This window comes from Salvelinus namaycush, chromosome 4 (genome assembly GCF_016432855.1).
Source record: "Salvelinus namaycush isolate Seneca chromosome 4, SaNama_1.0, whole genome shotgun sequence".
NCBI classification, from domain to species: domain Eukaryota; kingdom Metazoa; phylum Chordata; class Actinopteri; order Salmoniformes; family Salmonidae; genus Salvelinus; species Salvelinus namaycush.
Genome location: NC_052310.1, coordinates 7,492,213 through 7,512,544, shown reverse-complemented (window position 1 = coordinate 7,512,544; position 20,332 = coordinate 7,492,213). Strand labels below are relative to the sequence as shown.

The 20,332-nt window shown below is 45.9% G+C and overlaps 1 protein-coding gene across 1 annotated transcript in view; it reads left to right on the top strand.

The window, feature by feature from the left end:
• The window catches only part of LOC120045336 (carbonic anhydrase-related protein 10), a 296,604-nt gene that overhangs the window by 262,375 nt on the left and 13,897 nt on the right, over nt 1-20,332 (top strand). The window contains exon 4 of the mRNA XM_038990216.1: nt 7,293-7,478. Within this exon, the coding sequence (XP_038846144.1) occupies nt 7,293-7,478 (186 nt within the window). The remainder of the gene's footprint in view (nt 1-7,292; nt 7,479-20,332) is intronic.

Below are 20,332 nucleotides of genomic sequence, written 5' to 3'. Positions count from 1 at the left end.
TTTCAAAGAATAAAGGCATTACAAATGTCATATTATGTGCAAATAATTAAAGTACAAAAGGGAAAATAAATAAACATAAATATGGGTTGTATTTACAATGGTGTTTGTTCTTCACTGGTTGCCCTTTTCTTGTGGCAACAAGTCACAAATCTTGCTGCTGTGATGGCATACTGTGATATTTCACCTAATAGATATGGACGTTTATCAAAATTGGGTTTGTTTTCGAATTCTATGTGTATCTGTGTAATCTGAGGGAAATATGTGTCTCTAATATGGTCATACATTTGGCAGGAGGTTAGGAAGTGCAGCTCAGTTTCCACCTCATTTTGTGGGCAGTGTGCACATAGCCTGTCTTCTCTTGAGAGCCTTGTCTGTCTATGGCGGCCTGTCTCAATAGCAAGGCTATGCTCATTCTGTACATAGTCAAAGCTTTTGTTAAGTTTGTGTCAGTCACAGTGGTCAGGTATTCTGCCACGGTGTACTCTCTGTTTAGGGCCAAATAGCATTCTAGTTTGCTCAGTTTTTTGTTAATTCTTTCCAATGTGTCAAGTAATTATTTTAATTTTTTCTCATGATTTGTTTGGTTCTAATTGTGTTGCTGTCTTGGGGGTCTGTGAGTTGTGTTTGGGTTTGTGAACAGAGCCCCAGGACCAGCTTGCTCAGGAGACTTCTCCAGGTTCATCTCTCTGTAGGTGATGGCTTCGTTATGGAAGGTTGGGTTTTGGTAAAAGCGGGTATCGGCCTAATTCTGCTCTGCATGCATTATTTGGTGTTTTACGTTGTACACAGAGGATATTTTTGCCGAATTCTGCATGCAGAGTCTCAATTTGGTGTTTGTCCCATTTTGTGGTAAGCGGACCCCAGACCTCGCAACCATGAAGGGAAATGGGTTCTATAACTGATTCAAGTATTTTTATCCAGATCTTAATTTTGTCGAATTTTATGTTGCTTTTGATGGCATATAAGGCCTTGCCTTGTCTCTCAGCTCATTCACAGCTTTGTGGAAGTTACCTGTGGCGCTGATGTTTAGGCCGAGGTATGTATAGTTTTTTGTGTGCTCTAGGGCAACGGTGTCTAGATGGAATTTGTATTTGTGGTCCTGGCAACTGGAACTTTTTTGCAACTCCTTTATTTTTGTCTTTCTGAGATTTACTGTCAGGGCCCAGGTCTGGCAGAATCTGTGCAGAAGATCTAGGTGTGAGAGAGAGAGAGAGAGAAAGAGAGAGAGAGAGAGTGATCTTCCTCCTCTCTACCCCCCCTGATTTTGTTTTCATATGGAGGACAGGTTGTGTTGGCTTCCTCTGCCCAGTCACTCTCTTTATTGAGAAGAACTTGGCTGAAGTGTTATTATTATTAAAATGAAATAGAAACTCTTCTCCTTCTTCAAAGCTGAGCAGACATAAACAGGCTGGTTCCCGTGGCGATTAGATCCGTTGTCAGAGCAATGCGGGATGTCATACATAAAATTGTCAAGTTAAGAAATTAAAGTGCAGCAAAGCATGTACTCATATGATTTTTAATGAATGAATTCAAATGACGCTGCGGCTGCGTGAGATGTGCAATGGAATAGCTCAGTGGATTCTGTTGACGATGCCTGTGCCATGTTTTATACTGGCATAATTCACAAAACACATTGCTGTAGGGGATGTTGGAAAAGCTGTAGAAGTTAGCAACAATCCACAATGTTGCTGTCATATTCATGTGTTTACTTTTAATGGTAGAAGAGTTGGTTTGGCTATCTTCAGCTGAACTTCAATTCCATATCACCATAAGTACCCATTAGATACAGATCTAGGATCTGTTCTCTCCCCAAATCATAACCATTACCATAGAGGGATAAACGCAACACTGACCTTAAATCAGTGTGTAGAGAGTTTCTCATCCTCCTCCTATCAACGCATCCCCATCTGTCTCACTTCTCCCTCCTCGCCCAGCACAATACACACTAAACTAGCCTCGCCTTTTTACCCTGCTGCCTTTAGCCATTTACCCTACGACGGTCACTCAACCACAGGAACAGATAATGGAAAAAATACGTGTTATTGTGTGTGTATGCAGTGTACTGGACCGTGTGTGTATGCAGTGTACTGGACCGTGTGTGAATGCAGTGTACTGGACCGTGTGTGTGTGCAGTGTACTGGACCGTGTGTGTATGCAGTGTACTGGACCGTGTGTGTATGCAGTGTACTGGACCGTGTGTGAATGCAGTGTACTGGACCGTGTGTGTGTGCAGTGTACTGGACCGTGTGTGTGTGCAGTGTACTGGACCGTGTGTGTATGCAGTGTACTGGACCGTGTGTGTGTGCAGTGTACTGGACCGTGTGTGTGTGCAGTGTACTGGACCGTGTGTGTGTGCAGTGTACTGGACCGTGTGTGTATGCAGTGTACTGGACCGTGTGTGAATGCAGTGTACTGGACCGTGTGTGTGTGCAGTGTACTGGACCGTGTGTGTGTGCAGTGTACTGGACCGTGTGTGTGTGCAGTGTACTGGACCGTGTGTGTATGCAGTGTACTGGACCGTGTGTGAATGCAGTGTACTGGACCGTGTGTGTGTGCAGTGTACTGGACCGTGTGTGTATGCAGTGTACTGGACCGTGTGTGTATGCAGTGTACTGGACCGTGTGTGTATGCAGTGTACTGGACCGTGTGTGTATGCAGTGTACTGGACCGTGTGTGTATGCAGTGTACTGGACCGTGTGTGTATGCAGTGTACTGGACCGTGTGTGTGTGCAGTGTACTGGACCGTGTGTGTGTGCAGTGTACTGGACCGTGTGTGTATGCAGTGTACTGGACCGTGTGTGAATGCAGTGTACTGGACCGTGTGTGTATGCAGTGTACTGGACCGTGTGTGTGTGCAGTGTACTGGACCGTGTGTGTGTGCAGTGTACTGGACCGTGTGTGTATGCAGTGTACTGGACCGTGTGTGAATGCAGTGTACTGGACCGTGTGTGTGTGCAGTGTACTGGACCGTGTGTGTATGCAGTGTACTGGACCGTGTGTGTGTGCAGTGTACTGGACCGTGTGTGTATGCAGTGTACTGGACCGTGTGTGTATGCAGTGTACTGGACCGTGTGTGTATGCAGTGTACTGGACCGTGTGTGTATGCAGTGTACTGGACCGTGTGTGAATGCAGTGTACTGGACCGTGTGTGAGTGCAGTGTACTGGACCGTGTGTGTGTGCAGTGTACTGGACCGTGTGTGTGTGCAGTGTACTGGACCGTGTGTGTATGCAGTGTACTGGACCGTGTGTGAATGCAGTGTACTGGACCGTGTGTGTATGCAGTGTACTGGACCGTGTGTGTATGCAGTGTACTGGACCGTGTGTGTATGCAGTGTACTGGACCGTGTGTGAATGCAGTGTACTGGACCGTGTGTGTGTGCAGTGTACTGGACCGTGTGTGTGTGCAGTGTACTGGACCGTGTGTGTATGCAGTGTACTGGACCGTGTGTGAGTGCAGTGTACTGGACCGTGTGTGTGTGCAGTGTACTGGACCGTGTGTGTGTGCAGTGTACTGGACCGTGTGTGTATGCAGTGTACTGGACCGTGTGTGAATGCAGTGTACTGGACCGTGTGTGTGTGCAGTGTACTGGACCGTGTGTGTATGCAGTGTACTGGACCGTGTGTGTATGCAGTGTACTGGACCGTGTGTGTATGCAGTGTACTGGACCGTGTGTGTATGCAGTGTACTGGACCGTGTGTGTATGCAGTGTACTGGACCGTGTGTGACTGCAGTGTACTGGACCGTGTGTGTGTGCAGTGTACTGGACCGTGTGTGTGTGCAGTGTACTGGACCGTGTGTGTATGCAGTGTACTGGACCGTGTGTGAATGCAGTGTACTGGACCGTGTGTGTATGCAGTGTACTGGACCGTGTGTGTATGCAGTGTACTGGACCGTGTGTGTATGCAGTGTACTGGACCGTGTGTGTGTGCAGTGTACTGGACCGTGTGTGTGTGCAGTGTACTGGACCGTGTGTGTGTGCAGTGTACTGGACCGTGTGTGAGTGCAGTGTACTGGACCGTGTGTGTGTGCAGTGTACTGGACCGTGTGTGTATGCAGTGTACTGGACCGTGTGTGTATGCAGTGTACTGGACCGTGTGTGTGTGCAGTGTACTGGACCGTGTGTGTATGCAGTGTACTGGACCGTGTGTGTGTGCAGTGTACTGGACCGTGTGTGTATGCAGTGTACTGGACCGTGTGTGTATGCAGTGTACTGGACCGTGTGTGTATGCAGTGTACTGGACCGTGTGTGTATGCAGTGTACTGGACCGTGTGTGTATGCAGTGTACTGGACCGTGTGTGTATGCAGTGTACTGGACCGTGTGTGTGTATGCAGTGTACTGGACCGTGTGTGTATGCAGTGTACTGGACCGTGTGTGTATGCAGTGTACTGGACCGTGTGTGTATGCAGTGTACTGGACCGTGTGTGTATGCAGTGTACTGGACCGTGTGTGTATGCAGTGTACTAGATAGAAGCGTAACATTGGATGCGATGTGAGGAGGCAACCCTTCTGGCTATTGAGTATTCAATCCCCTCCCGCCGTACAATGTCGTAAACAACATAATTATCTTTCAGGTGTGTAATCCCATGTCTTTGCATTGCTGCATCATTTCATCCTATTTGCCCTCCAGGTCACTCATTACCACAGTGGTTCTTTATGAACTGAAAAAGCCACACAATAACACATTCACCTCAGCCTTGGCCTCGTGCATAATGGTGAGCTGAGTAGGTGAGTTGTCTCAAGGGCTGCTGAGGTATCGCAGCCTTTTCAGGGGTACTGCCGACAGCCCTGAGGTATCGCAGCCTTTTCAGGGGTACTGCCGACATCCCTGAGGTGTCGCAGCCTTTTCAGGGGTACTGCCGACAGCCCTGAGGTATCGCAGCCTTTTCAGGGGTACTGCCGACAGCCCTGAGGTATCGCAGCCTTTTCAGGGGTACTGCCGACAGCCCTGGGGTATCGGAGCCTTTTCAGGGGTACTGCCGACAGCCCTGAGGTAACGCAGCCTTTTCAGGGGTACTGCCGACAGCCCTGAGGTGTCGCAGCCTTTTCAGGGGTACTGCCGACAGCCCTGAGGTGTCGCAGCCTTTTCAGCGGTACTGCCAACAGGCCTGAGGTGTCGCAGCCTTTTCAGGGGTACTGCCGACAGCCCTGAGGTAACGCAGCCTTTTCAGGGGTACTGCCGACAGCCCTGAGGTGTCGCAGCCTTTTCAGGGGTACTGCCGACAGCCCTGAGGTAACGCAGCTTTTCAGGGGTACTGCCGACAGCCCTGAGGTAACGCAGCCTTTTCAGGGGTACTGCCGACAGCCCTGAGGTGTCGCAGCCTTTTCAGGGGTACTGCCGACAGCCCTGAGGTGTCGCAGCCTTTTCAGGGGTACTGCCGACAGCCCTGAGGTATCGCAGCCTTTTCAGGGGTACTGCCGACAGCCCTGAGGTGTCGCAGCTTTTTCAGGGGTACTGCCTACAGCCCTGAGTTGTCGCAGCCTTTTCAGGGGTACTGCCGACAGCCCTGAGGTATCGCAGCCTTTTCAGGGGTACTGCCGACAGCCCTGAGGTGTCGCAGCCTTTTCAGGGGTACTGCCGACAGCCCTGAGGTGTCGCAGCCTTTTCAGGGGTACTGCCGACAGCCCTGAGGTAACCGGCCAGATTAGCAGAGCTGAAAAGTGCTGCTTCACATTCGATAGCACTGCCTTGTTTTGCTGTTGGCTCTCGATCCAACGCCCTCTTCACCTTCGTTCTCTTTCGCTCTACCTCACACTCTTTCTATCCCCTTTCAAATCATTGATTTTCTCTCAAATATTTATGATGTCTAGGCAGACTTCTTTCTCATTTAATTTGGAGGGGGGACATCATTTTGAAGGCAAGTGGTAAAAGGGAAGGGATAGAGGGTGTACACACAGAAGAAAAAAACGTTTTGTCCAGGCACTATGTAAACCCATATTGAGTCAAAGAACCCTTTGAGCCCTTCAATGGATCTTTACAGTTCAGTAAAGGGTTCTTTCCTCTTTTAGTGTTAATAAAAATCTAGGGGCTGAGGCTCATTAGAATATAATGGGGCGTGGTTTGTTCACAGCTCTTTTTGTGCAACCGTGAGTGAGAGTGTCATTCCAGTTTATCTAATATGTTGTGTTATTGAATGTTATATAGGACTATATCCAATGATGGTGTTTTGTGGAAGACTCATGTATGGCCTTGTGCCAATTGGGAACATAAAGTCAGTCAGTTGTTTTTCAGTTTTTGCCTCAGGGACTCTCAGCTGTTCTAGAGGTAGCTGACTAGATTCAACGTCAATTAACACAACAATAACACCAATGGAATTTTAACACTATAATATGGCTGACAAGAACAATTAACCCTGTACGGTTTTTCAGAAGGATCTATAAAGAACCGTTCAGATTGACAAAGGACCTTTATAGGCCCAAAAAGGGTTGTAACCATAGCAGAACCCTTTGTTGGTGCTATATAGAACCTTTTTTAATGGTTATTTATATAACATTAGGAAAGGGTTCTTTATAGCATGGTTCTTTATAGAACCTTCCAAAAAAGGTTTTATGTAGGCCCAAAAAGGGTTCCGCTATGGTTACAAGCCAAATAACTTTCTGGTGCTATTTAGAACCATTGTTTTTTTAGTGTGTAGGAGAAAGCAGAGGAGAGAGAAAGCAGAAGATAAGAACTGTGGAAGCTCTCGTGGAGCCGTGCCTGGAATACCAACGGTTCACTTTGAAACTACTCCTGAATATAAATAACTAAACACATCCACTGATAAAGATCGGTATTCACAGCATTTCCCCTTAAAGCCTCTGATCCAATGGATTCTGAGCTGATTCCGACTGCCGCGGTCTTTGAAGGTGTACTCTTCTTGTGTTCTGTGTTGTTATCGACCTCCTCCACTCTCATTCCACATTTCTTTTGTGTTTTGAAGTGTTGCTATTGCAGATAACTTTGTCTCTCATACTTAGCACTTAAAGGCATTGAGATTGTTCCTCAGCGAATCACAGAAGTGCCTGTGAATGCTGTAGATTAGATTGAGTTGTTGTGTTATGGGAACAATGAGAAGACATTGTTCCCATAACAGGCCTCTGAGACAGCAGTAAAGCACATACAGTACAAGACCTGGAACCACAAGGTTGTTGGTGCAAGTATTTGGGGGCAAACCACTGTTAGCCTTCTGAACTTCTCTGTTAGCAGCTTCCCCTACAGACTTGTCATGGGGGTCCTTTACAATGTGATGTTCAAACTTAGTTTATTAATCGAATACTGAATCTGATCATTCTTTCTTGTTTCTGTCCTCAGGTGGGCGGGACCATGTACAACACGGGTCGCCACGTCTCACTGCGAATGGACAAGGAGCACCTGGTGAACATCTCCGGTGGACCAATGACGTACAGCCACCGCCTGGAGGAGATCCGGCTGCACTTCGGGAGCGAGGACGGACAGGGCTCTGAACACCTGCTCAACGGACAAGCCTTTTCAGGAGAGGTACTAGGGCAAGAGAACTCACTATCAGAACCAGAACTAGGTGCCAGAGTCTGGTGTATCGATAACACTCCCGCCCCAGAATCACACATGCCCCCTTGGCGACAAGGTGTTAAGCCATGGCTCGGCCAACTGCCTACGCCTTTTCTGTCCCTCTCTATCTATCTCCTGATCTGTACCTTCATCTCCCCGATCATACAAACAATAAAGATACGTAAGGGGATCAGATCTCCGATCTCCCTTTAAAAAAGTAGGATTTGAACCAGAATTAGGAGAATTAGATAGGATAGGATTTAGATGTGATCCAGCAGACAAGATCTGAATAAGCGGTGTGTTTTAAAAAGGCTTCCAATCCTCTGAAGCCTTGATCATTTAACTAACGACTGAGTCACTCACCACACGTTTGGCGCGGCGCTGCCATCCATCCCAGCCATAATAGCAATAACCAATTTGTGGGCTAACAGAATAATTGCGGGCATGACAGGAAAAGTCATTCTATTATTATAATTTATTCTCCCACTGAGGCTGGCGAAAATCCTAATAAAACAAGTGTTTATTGTCCACTGGGGCTCGGAGGGATGTGATCTGAGGGGGAAGTTGGCCTCTCTCTCCGCTCACTGTTTACCATGTTGTTGTTGCCTCGCTGTGGCGCCAGCGTCTCCACAGCTCAGAGGGATTTGTTTTGATTTCATGCGTTACTACAGAACAAAAGAGAACAGTAGATGCTGGCGGGACTTTGTATGGTCAGTGTTGTGTTTTAGGAGGTGTTTGGAGGAGAGAGAGAGGGGGGGGGCTCTGGAGAGATCTGAAGAGGAGCGTTGGATAGTTGGTCGTTGTGATCCGAAAAGGCAATGTTCTCTAACTGAAGTGTAGCAAAGGGAGGAAGAGACCGGAAGGCCTACTCAGTAGCAGTGTTGTAGAAAAATGGTAATGGTGTGTGGTTAAAATTGTCTCACTCATCCCCTCTCCTCGCCGCTGTAAGTCTTTTCCAGGTTGCTGCTGTAAACGAGAGTATATTCTTAGTCAATGTACCTGGTAAAAAACAGGATAAATAAATGAATAAATACATTCATTTGAACAGGTGTTATCCTGACAGAAGACAGTATGCTGTACATACATGGGTTTGAGTTAGTGTGACGTGGTACCATAACACAGCAGTGGAATATGTAAGTTCTACAAATGAAAACTCAAAGCAAGAGAGAGAGAGAGCTAGAGGGATAGAAAGAGGGAGGCGAGGAGAGGAAGGTTGCACAGATTCCCACATCTTGTTCCTTCTGACGTGTTGCCTGCTTGCCATCCACAAAGACACCAATTACATACACCCCCACCCACCAGCTACCCCTAACTCCCCACTCCCCACCCGCCCATCCCTCCTGAAACCAAAAGCTATGACTTCAAGCTCCAGCAGCAGGCTTCAAAGTGGAAATGGTAAGAATGCTGTGCGTGCATCCTTGAAATGAGAACAAAGTGAGAAAATAATCAAACTTAAAAAGCAAAACATCCCTCTAAAATACCCTTCCGTGGGAGAGAGGAGGGGTAGAGCTGGATAGAGGGATGAGAGATGTATTGCATTTAAAGGCATTAACTCTCCAAATGTATGCTTTTAGAACTCTGTCTGTATCATATAACCCATCTCGCATTTGTTCCGGGAAAATGGCGTACGTTTGACTGCTGTTGGTTTTTGGGGGTCTACCATTCTCAGATCTGTAGAAAGCTTCCACACGCCTCTGGGCTAATATGATGCATGTGCTGTTCTACTCTGTTTCTGTAGAGCGCCCTCACAGTCACTCTGAAAATGAAACAGCTTGGACTTAATACGTGCTAAGATATTCCAGGTGTTAGGACAAATCTGGTGTCTCGCATTTCGTTATAAGCCCTTGCACTTTGATTTTCCACCTCGCATGCAAGGTGTCGGAGACCTAGAATCTGTAGGGTGATATGAAACAGCCTGACACAAAGTGTCGACAGTATAACATTAGCTTGTAGGCTAAAGGTGTATGTGAGTGGCTCTACACTGAGTGTACAAAACATTAAGAACACCTTCCTAATATTCAGTTGCACCCACCCAGTTTCCCCCCCCACACACACAACCAATGTTTCCCCTAAGATGCCCATGCGTGCAGCTCCTCCAGAAGAAATATCAGCCTGTGCAGAGAAGCACGAGATTGATCTTCACTCAACTTTCTGGAATTTTCTCACTTAGTTACCACTATCAACGTTTCCGTTTATTGTGGGAATTGTGATCGAATGAACGCAATATTAGCTACTTTCAATGCAACTGAAACAAAACAAACTGTGCAAGACAGGTTAATGTCAAGCCCTGCATGTTTTTTTCAAAATTCTCATGGAATGTAGGACTACATTGAACACCACACATTGGTTGCTACTGTAGGCTGAATGATAGAACAGCTATTTTCATGTTAAAATGTTATGGGATGCATTTGGTACTGTAAGGATACATTATGATCAAATAGCCAGAGTTCCTCATTGGCCACTGCTAAAACTGTAACTTAAAGTGAGTACAGTCTCAGTGTTGACAGTAAACATGTGCCGGAAGTTGCACAGAACTTTCACAACATTCAAGTTGCACACTCTTTGCATTTTCTCAACCAGCTTCACCTGGAATGCTTTTCCAACAGTCTTGAAGGAGTTCCCACATATGCTGAGCACTTGTTGGCTGCTTTTCCTTCACTCTGCGGCCAGGTCATCTGATGCAGCACCATTGCTTTCCTTCTTGGTAAAATAGCCCTTACACAGCCTGGAGGTGTGTTGGGTCGTTGTCCTGTTGAAAACAAATTATAGTCCCACTAAGCCCAAACCAGATGGGATGGCGTATCACTGCAGAATGCTGTGGTAGCCATGCTGGTTAAGTGTGCCTTGAATTCTAAATAAATCACACAGTGTCACCAGCAAAGCACCCCCACACCATAACACCTCCTCCTCCATGCTTTATGGTGGGAAATACACATGTGGAGATCATCCCTTCACCCACACCGCGTCTCACAAAGACACGGCGGTTGGAACCAAAAATCTCCAATTTGCACTCCAGACCAAAGGACAAATTTTCACCGGTCTAATGTCCATTGCTCATGTTTCTTGGCCCAAGCAAGTGTCTTCTTCTTATTGGTGTCCTCTAGTAGTGGTTTCTTTGCAGCAATTTGACCATGAAGGCCTGATTCACACAGTCTCCTCTGAACAGTTGATGTTGAGATGTGTCTGTTACTTTAACTCTGTGAAGCATATATTTGGGCTGCAATTTTTGAGGCTGGTAACTCTAATGAACTTGTCCTATGCAGCAGAGGTAACTCTGCGTCTTCCATTCCTGTGGTGGTCCTCATGAGAGCTAGTTTCATCATAGCGCTTGATAGTTTTTGCAACTGCACTTGAAGAAACTTTCAAAGTCCTTGAAATGTTCTGTATTGACTGACCTTCATGTCTGAAAGTGGACTGTTGTTTCTCTTTGCTTATTTGAGCTGTTCTTTCCATAATATGGATTGGTCTTTTACCGAACAGGGCTTCTTCTGAATACCCCCCTAACTTGTCACAACACAACTGATTGGCTGAAACGCATTAAGAAGGAAAGAAATTCCAATAATTAACTTTTAACAATGCACACCTGTTAATTGAAATGCATTCCAGGTGACTACCTCATGAAGCTGGTTGAGAGAATGCCAAGAGTGTGCAAAGCTGTCATCAAGGCAAAGGGTGGCTGGCTATTTGAAGAATCTTAAATATAAAATATATTTTGATTTGTTTAACACTTTTTTGGTTACTACATGATTCCATATGTGTTATTTCATAGTTTTGATGTCTTCACTATTATTCTACAATGTAGAAAATCGTAAAAATAAAGAGAATCCCTTGAATGAGTAGGTGTGTCAAAACTTTTGACTGGTAGTGTTTAAATTCAGCTTCTACCTGTTCGCCGACCGCGAGCAGAACATCCTCCAACTTAACTCCATTCTCAGGAACACACCTGAATCCATGCCGTAACGACAGTGTCTCCTCCGCACTAGGCTGCGAAGTCATCGCGTACACCACACCATTCAAACCCCAGGAAAATAAAACTCTGTCCTCTTCCTCCCTAACTTTGAAAAAAAACAGTGGGTACCGCTAAAATAATAGTGTGTTAACCCTCCACCATAGAAAATAAAAATTGAAAGAAAAGACCAGGGAAGAATCAAGAAAATAAGTAAGGACAGAGCCCTCCACACGGCCTCTCAACTACAAAACACTCCCAGCATGCACTGAGAGAGAGCGAGAGAGAGAGAGAGATAGAACATCTTGTTGTTTTTGAGTTCCTCTGTGCCACACCATACTTGTCTGTGTTAGTTCCAGAGGAGGAGGAAGAGGGAGGGGGAGAGTCATTTCCAGAGGAGGAGGGGGGAGAGTCATTTCTAGAGGAGGAGGGGGGAGAGTCATTTCTAGAGGAGGAGGGGGGAGAGTCATTTCCAGAGGAAGATGGAGGGGGGAGAGTCATTTCCAGAGGAAGATGGAGGGGGGAGACTCATTTCCAGAGGAAGATGGAGGGGGGAGACTCATTTCCAGAGGAGGAGGGAGGGAGGGGGGAGAGTCATTTCCAGAGGAAGATGGAGGGGGGAGACTCATTTCCAGAGGAGGAGGGGGGAGAGTCATTTCCAGAGGAAGATGGAGGGGGGAGACTCATTTCCAGAGGAGGAGGGAGGGAGGGGGAGAGTCATTTCCAGAGGAAGATGGAGGGGGGAGACTCATTTCCAGAGGATAAGGGAGGGAGGGGAAGAGTCATTTCCAGAGGAGGATGAAGAGGGAGGGGAGAGAGGGAGGGAGGGGGGAGTCATTTCCGGAGGAGGAGGGGGGGGAGTCAGTTCCAGAGGAGGATGACGAGGGAGGGAGGGGGAGAGTCATTTCCAGAAGAGGAGGGAGTGAGGGGGTAGAGTCATTTCCGGAGGAGGAGGGGGGAGAGTCAGTTCCAGAGGAGGATGAAGAGGGAGGGGAGAGAGGGAGGGAGGGGGAGAGTCATTTCCAGAAGAGGAGGGAGGGAGGGAGGGAGGAGGGGGGGAATCATTTCCAGAGGAGGAGGGGGGAGAGTCAGTTCGAGAGGAGGATGAAGAGGGAGGGGAGAGAGGGAGAGAGGGGGAGAGTCAGTTCCAGAGAATGATGAAGAGGGAGGGGAGAGAGGGAGGGAGGGGGAGAGTCATTTCCGGAGGAGGGGGGAGAGTTATTTCCAGAGGAGGAGGGAGGGAGGGTGGAGAGTCAGTTCCAGAGGAGGAGGGAGGGAGGGGGAAAGTCAGTTTCTGAGGAAGAGGGAGGAGAGTCAATTCCAGCCCAGCATCTGATAGCACTGTCCACCTCTCTTCCGCTATTGACTTGCTGTCTTCATATTTCCCCAACCCAACCCAACCCAACCCAACCCGGGCAGAGCAGAGCATAAAGAGCCCCACTCCAGAGCAACCCAGCTATCTCTCTCTCTCTCTCTCTCTCTCTCTCTCTCTCTCTCGCTCTCTCTCTCTCTCTCTCTCTCTCTCTCTCTCTCTCTCTCTCTCTCTCTCTCTCTCTCTCACCAGCCATTACCCTCTCTCACTCTCTCAGCCATTACTCTCTCACTCTCTTTCTCTCTCGCCAGACATTACTCTCTCTCTCTCACTCTCAGTCATTACTCTCTCACTCTCTTTCTCTCTCGCCAGACATTACTCTCTCTCTCTCACTCTCAGCCATTACTCTCTCTCTCTCAGCCATTCCTCTCTCACTCTCTCTCTCTCTCTTTCTCTCTCTCAGCAGCAATTACTCTCTCTCTCTCTCTCTCTCTCTCAGCCATTACTCTCTCACTCCCCCTCTCTCACCAGCCATTACTCTCTCACTCTCTCTCTCTCACCAGCCATTACTCTCTCTCTCTCTCTCTCTCTCTCTCTCTCTCTCTCTCTCACCAGCCATTACTCTCTCTCGCTCTTTCTCTCTCTCACCAGCCATTACTCTCTCTCTCTCTCTTTCTCTCTCTCACCAGCCATTACTCTCTCTCTCTCTTTCTCTCTCTCACCAGCCATTACTCTCTTTTTCTCTCTTTCGGCAGCAATTACTCTCTCTTTCTCTCTCTCAGCAGCAATTACTCTCTCCCTCTCTCCCTCTCCCTCTCTCTCTCTCCCTCTCTCTCTCTCTCTCTCTCTCTCTCGCTCACTCTCTCAGCCATTACTCTCTCTCTCTCTCAGCCATTACTCTCTCTCTCTTTCTCTCTCTCACCAGCCATTACTCTCTCTCTCTCTCTCTCTCTCTCTCTCTCACTCTCTCAGCCACTATTTCTCTCTCTCAGCCATTACTCTCTCACTCTCTCTCTCAGCCACTCCTCTCTCTCTCAGCCACTCCTCTCTCTCACAGCCACTCCTCTCTCTCACAGCCACTCCTCTCTCTCTTCCAGCCATTACTATCTCTCTCTCTCTCTCTCAGCCATTACTCTCTCTCTCTCTCTCAGCTATTACTCTCTCTCTCAGCCATTACACTCTCTCTCTCTGTCAGCCATTACTCTCACACACCCTCTCACTCACACACCCCCTCACACACACATTCTATTTCTTTCCACCCACTCTCTCTCTCCTCTCAGCCCTCATGATAACAGCCAACAGGCAGAACACCAGTCCTGTGGGGTTAGAGGAGGAAAGTAATGGCTGGTGACCAGAACTTCACAATGTTCTGTTTCTGAGTGCGTGTGTGTAAAGTCATGGTTGTCATGTTGCTCTTTTACCTTTGTCTGTTTCTATCTTCTTTTACTCTTTATCTCTCATTCCCTGTCATTACTACTGTCCGTGTGTTTCTCTTGGCAGTCTCTGTTATGTACAGTGGCAAGAAAAACTATGTGAACCCTTTGGAATTACCTGGATTTCTGCATAAATTGGTCATAACATTTGATCTGATCTTCATCTAAGTCACAAGAATAGACAAACATAGTGTGCTTAAACTAATAACACACAAACAATTATACGTTTTCATGTCTTTATTGAATACAGCATTTTTCATTCACAGTGTAGGTTGGAAAAAGTATGTGAACCCCTAGGCTAATCACTTCTCCAAAAGCTAATTGGAGTAAGGAGTCAGCTTATCATGACACAAGGCGAGACCCAGATGCAGACACGGGAGGCAGATGGTTGGAGTCTAAGATGTTTAATAATCCAAAAAGGAGTAGGGAAGAGAATGGTCGTGGACAGACAAAAGGTCAAAACCAGTTCAGAGTCCAGGAGGAACAGAGTGGCAGACAGGCTCGAGGTCAAGGCAGGCAGAATAGTCAGGCAGGTGGGTACAGAGTCCAGAAACAGGCAAGGGTCAAAACCGGGAGGACTAGAAAAAGGAGAATAGCAAGGCAGGAGTACGGCAAAAACAGCTGGTTGACTTGGAACATACAAGACGAACACAGAGAGACAGGATACACAGGGATAAATACACGGGGAAAACAACCGACACCTGGAGGGGGTGGAGACAATCACAAGAACAGGTGAAACAGATCAAGGTGTGACAAAGCTAACCTGGAGTCCAATCAATGAGACAAGATTGGAGATGTTGGTTAGAGCTGCCCTGCCCTATAAAAAAAAAAAAAATGTGAGTTTGCTATTCACAAAAAGCATTGCCTGATTTGAACCATGCCTGGAACTAAAGAGATTTCAGAAGACTTAAGATTAAGAATTGGTGACTTGCATAAAGCTGGAAAGGGTTACAAAAGTATCTATAAAAGCCTTCATGTTCATCAGTCCACGGTAAGACAAGTTGTCTATAAATGGAGAAAGTTCAGCACTGTTGCTACTCCCCCTAGGAGTGGCTGTCCTGCAAAGATGACTGCAAGAGCACAGCGCAGAATGCTCAATGAGGTTAAGAAGAATCCTAGAGTGTCATCTAAAGACTTACAGAAATCTCTAGAACATTCTAACATCTCTGTTAACGAGTCTACGATGCGCAAAACACTAAACAAGAATGGTGTTAATGGGAGGACACCACAGAAGAAGCCACTGCTGTACAAAAAAATACATTGCTGCACATCTGAAGTTCGCAAAAGAGAACCTGGATGTTCCACAGCGCTACTGGCAAAATATTCTGTGGACAGATTAACTAAAGTTGAGTTGTTTGGAAGGAACACACAACACTATGTGGAGAAAAAAAGGCACAGCACACCAACATCAAAACCTCATCCCAACTGTAAAGTATGGTGGAGGGAGCATCATGGTTTTGGCTGTTTTGCTACCTCAGGGCCTGGACAGCTTACTATCATCAACGGAAAAAATAAATTCCCAGTTTATCAAGACATTTTGCAGGAGAATGTAAGGCTCTGTCCTCCAATTGAAGCTCAACAGAAGTTGGGTGATGCAACAAGAGAACAACCCAAAACACAGAAGTAAATCAACAACAGAATGGCTTCAACAGATGAAAATACACCTTCTGGAGTGGCCCAGTCAGAGCCTGACCTCAATCCGATTGAGATGCTGTGGCAAGACCTCGTCAGCGGTTCACACCAGACATCCCAAGAATATTGCTGAACTGAAACAGTCTTGTAAAGAGGAATGGTCCAAAATTCCTCCTGACCGTTGTGCAGGTCTGATCCGCAACTACAGAAAACATTTGGTTGAGGTTATTGCTGCCAAAGGAGGGTCAACCAGTTATTAAATCCAAGGGTTCACATACTTTTCCCACCCTGCACTGTGAATGTTTACACCGTGTTCAATAAAGACATGAAAACGTATAATTGTTTGTGTGTTATTAGTTTAAGCAGACTGTGTTTGTCTATTGTTGTGACTTAGATGAAGATCAGATCAAATTTTATGACCAATTTCTGCGAGAATCCAGGTAATTACCAAAGGGTTCACATACTTTTTCTTGCCACTGTAAGTCCTCTATAGTTCACCCAGGCCTTCGCCTCTCTCCATCTAAACTTTCCCCCAATCTCATGCTGGGGGGTTGGGGAGCCTCTCTCTCTCTGTCTCGCTCTCTCTCAACATGCCACCTAATCACTTCCCCTGGCCTTGATTACCTTTAGACGAGCTGTCGCTCTGCGGCTCCCCGTTAGAGTTCTGTATAATTACTATCCTTCGACAATGTTCGACAATGTGTTTCTATTGCTGCCTCCCAACATGTCAGAGAAGACAGATGGAGAAAGACGTGTAGAGATGTCAACTTTTCAATTTAATCAAGGTAGGATTGATGAATCAGTGGTTAAGATTATACTGAACAAAAATATAAACGCAACATGTAAAGTGTTGGTCCTATGTTTCATGAGCTGAAATAAAAGATCTCAAATGTTCAATACACACAAACTGATTTCTCACAAATGTGTTTTACGTCCCTGTTAGTGAGTGTTTCTCATTTGCCAAGATAGTCCATCCACCTGACAGGTGTGGCATATCAAGGAGCATCGTAAACTCAGAACATTGTCAGATTGTCCGTTCTTAAATTCAGAGCGTTTCACTCTCGGAACACTCTGGCTGAGGAGTAGGGTTGATCTGAGCATTTTGTCCTAACAACAACAGTCAAGCACCCAAGATAACTGGCTAACGTTGGCTAGCTAGCTAGCTACTCCCAGACACAATGAGAGACACAACGAGAGAACACCTCACTCTGACCATTTTACTCGCCGTAGCAGAGCTGGTTAGGTTGTTTTTATGTTATCCAGAGTGTTGGTGACTGCAACTGTGCTGCTGGCAACAATTTAATCATGCTTTTTTTGCCAAGGTTTACTGACACCGGCCATATTCAATGAATTCATAAATTCGTCATTTATTCTACACTCTGGCACACAGACGAGAGTGCTCTGAAATCGGAGTAGATAGCCAGAGCGAATTTACCAGCTATGTCTATCAACAGTTGTCGCAGTGACATCATGAACATTCTATTGAAATGGTTACTTGCATAGTGGAGTCTTTTGTTTAGACATGTAGCTAGCTAGCTAAACAATGAACCATAATTCAAACTCATAACGTTACTACCCTGCCTGAATTTGCAGGATTAGGCTATAACTAGCAATGCAAATGGCTCTGAAATATGAATAATATTACTACACAGATCATACACGTAACGTTAGCTAGCAAGCCAGCCAGCTAACGTTAGCTAGCTAGCTAGCAGTAGATTTTAACTTGAAATGAAAGCGACTTTCTGACAAAATTAGAAATGTGTAATATCTGAAAATGTAGCTAGCTAGACTCTCTTACATGTAAACATGGATGGACTCTTCTCCCTCTCTCTCAAGGATGCCACGGCTGCCCTTAGTTTGAAGACGTAATCCAGAGACAGGTGTTTTATACAACAACCTTCTATGTTCTCTTTTTGACTCCGTCTGTATATTTTCAATCAAATGCCCGAATGTTCTCCATCTCCTCAGCTATCATACTCTAATTACACTGATTTCAAAGCTCGGTCCTCCAGAAAGTGAAGAGCAACACTTATGCCGTTCTACTACTTGATGTCTTTAAAAAAAAAAGCTGTGTTAGAAAGGAATACCTACACATACTGACCAGCTCATGTTATAGACAGAAGCAGCCTACATGGCAGACCAATCCGAACTCATCTTTTGGCATGTCCAGCCCACTCATTATCTCAGCCAATCATGGCTAGCGGGAAGGTGGCTGCCTTTTTCTGTGGGTTAACCAACTAGGCTCATAATTTAACAATTGTATTCTTATTTACAGATGGCATACAAGTTTGTTATTATGGCACATGAAAGTTCACATGTTCCAGAAGGCATTTCTGCCTTTTAGTTTACGTTCAAATGGCTTTCCTGTGAAGTAGTGACAGGTGACATACGTCTAGTTTCCTGAAATAAGTCACATATATACTAAAGTGTGTGGACAATATCTAGCAACTTCACACAGCCACTGAAGTGGAGTGAAACAACATTCCACAGGTCACAATCAACAGCCTGATCAACTATGCAAAGGAGATATGTCGCACTTCGTGAGGCAAATTGTGGTCACACCAGATACTGACTGGTTTTCCTGGGCCCATACCTTTTTTTAAAGGTACACTATATATAGAAAAGTAGGTCGACACCACTTCAAATGAGTGGATTTGTCTATTTCAGCCACACCCGTTGCTGACCGGTGTATAAAATCGAGCACACAACCGTGCAATCTCCATAGGGAAACATTGGCAGTAGAATGGCCTTACAGAATAGCTCAGTGACTTTCAACGTGGCACTGTCATAGGATGCCACCTTTCCAACAAGTCAGTTCATCAAATTTCTGTAATTGTGAAGTGGAAACGCCTAGGAGCAACATCGGCTCAGCCGCGAAGTGGTAGACCACATAAGCTCACAGAACGGGACCACGTAGCGTGTAGAAATCGTCTGTCCTCAGTTGCAAAACTCACTACCGAGTTCCAAACTGACTCTGGAAGCCACGTCAGCACAAGAACAGTTTGTCAGGAGCTTCATGAAATGGGTTTCCTTGGCCAAAGATCACCATATACAATGCCAAGCATCGGCTGGAGTGGTGTAAAGCTCGCCGCCATTGGTGGAGGAGGAATAATAATGGTCTGGGGATGTTTTTCATGGTTCAGTCTAGGCCCCTTAGTTCCAGTGAAGAGAAATCTTAACGCTACAGCATAGAATGACATTCTAGACAATTCTGTGCTTCCAACTTTGTGGCAACAGTTTGGGGAAGGCCTTTTCCTGTTTCAGCATGACAATGTCCCTGTGCACAAAGAGAGGAGTGAGGTCCATACAGTATGGACCATCACAAAGTGAGGTCCATACAGAAATGGTTTGTCAAGATCGGTGTGGAAGAACTTGACCTGACCTCAGCCCCATCAAACACCTTTGGGATGATTTGAAACGCTGACTGCGAGCCAGGCCTAATCACCCAACATCAGTGCCTGACCTCACTAATGCTCTTGTGGCTGAATGGAAGCAAGTCCTCGCAGCAATGTTCCAACATCTTTTGGAAATCCTTCCCAGAAGATTGGAGGCTGTTTTAGCAGAGAGGTCAGGGAGAATGTTTGAGGCAGAATACATTTCTGAATACACTTTGTTTCTCTGCAAATGTACAGCATATTTTCCACATCTTTCTGCAAAGTTCAAGGGAAGTGGAAAATATGTGAAGTGACAGTAGGAGATAGTGGGCCAGGGTTAATTGAGCCACCCCTTGTTTCTAGGAAACCATACACAAATTGAATTTTGTGACCAAATATTTAGGAAGAGATCATGTGAAGGAACAAACCGCATGGAAAAAGTGGTGAGCAAGTTAGGTCCAAAGAACGAATTTCACAAAGTCAAATGAATGTATTGTGTTATAGGTGTCAAGGGAGATACTTTAAAGATTTGTTTTATTCATCAGTTGGGGTCTCTATAAGCTAAAATGACATCCCAAACCTAGCATGAAAGTCCATCTTTGTAGCTGTGTGGGTTAATATAGTCAAAATGTTTGCCTTGAGGTAAGTTGAGCCAATGGCCACCATACCCCATACAAATTATGATTATATTGTAATTTAATATGCATAATATTCATAGTATTTTTGCAATATGTCATGCATATGAACTCAAGATAGTGCATTTTATATTGATATGGAGCAGACACCATTATGCCCTGTGTATACAAACGTAAAACAAGCAGGGGTCTATCCCCCTTGAGGTTCTTGAAAGAGCAGCCAAGGAAGGGAAGAAGTCCATTGGAGCAGCAGCAACGGATGAACAAATAGACTGAATGACACTGAAGAGGTACAGAAAACAAACATGTACCTGTTTGAAAGAGAGGCGGTGACAGAGTAGCAGAGGAACACAAGGTCTTATCTGATGACATGGAGTCTGAGCTTGATAAAGAGAGGCGATGACAGAGTAGCAGAGGAACACAAGGTCTTATCTGATGACATGGAGTCTGAGCCTGATAAAGAGAGGCGATGACAGAGTAGCAGAGGAACAC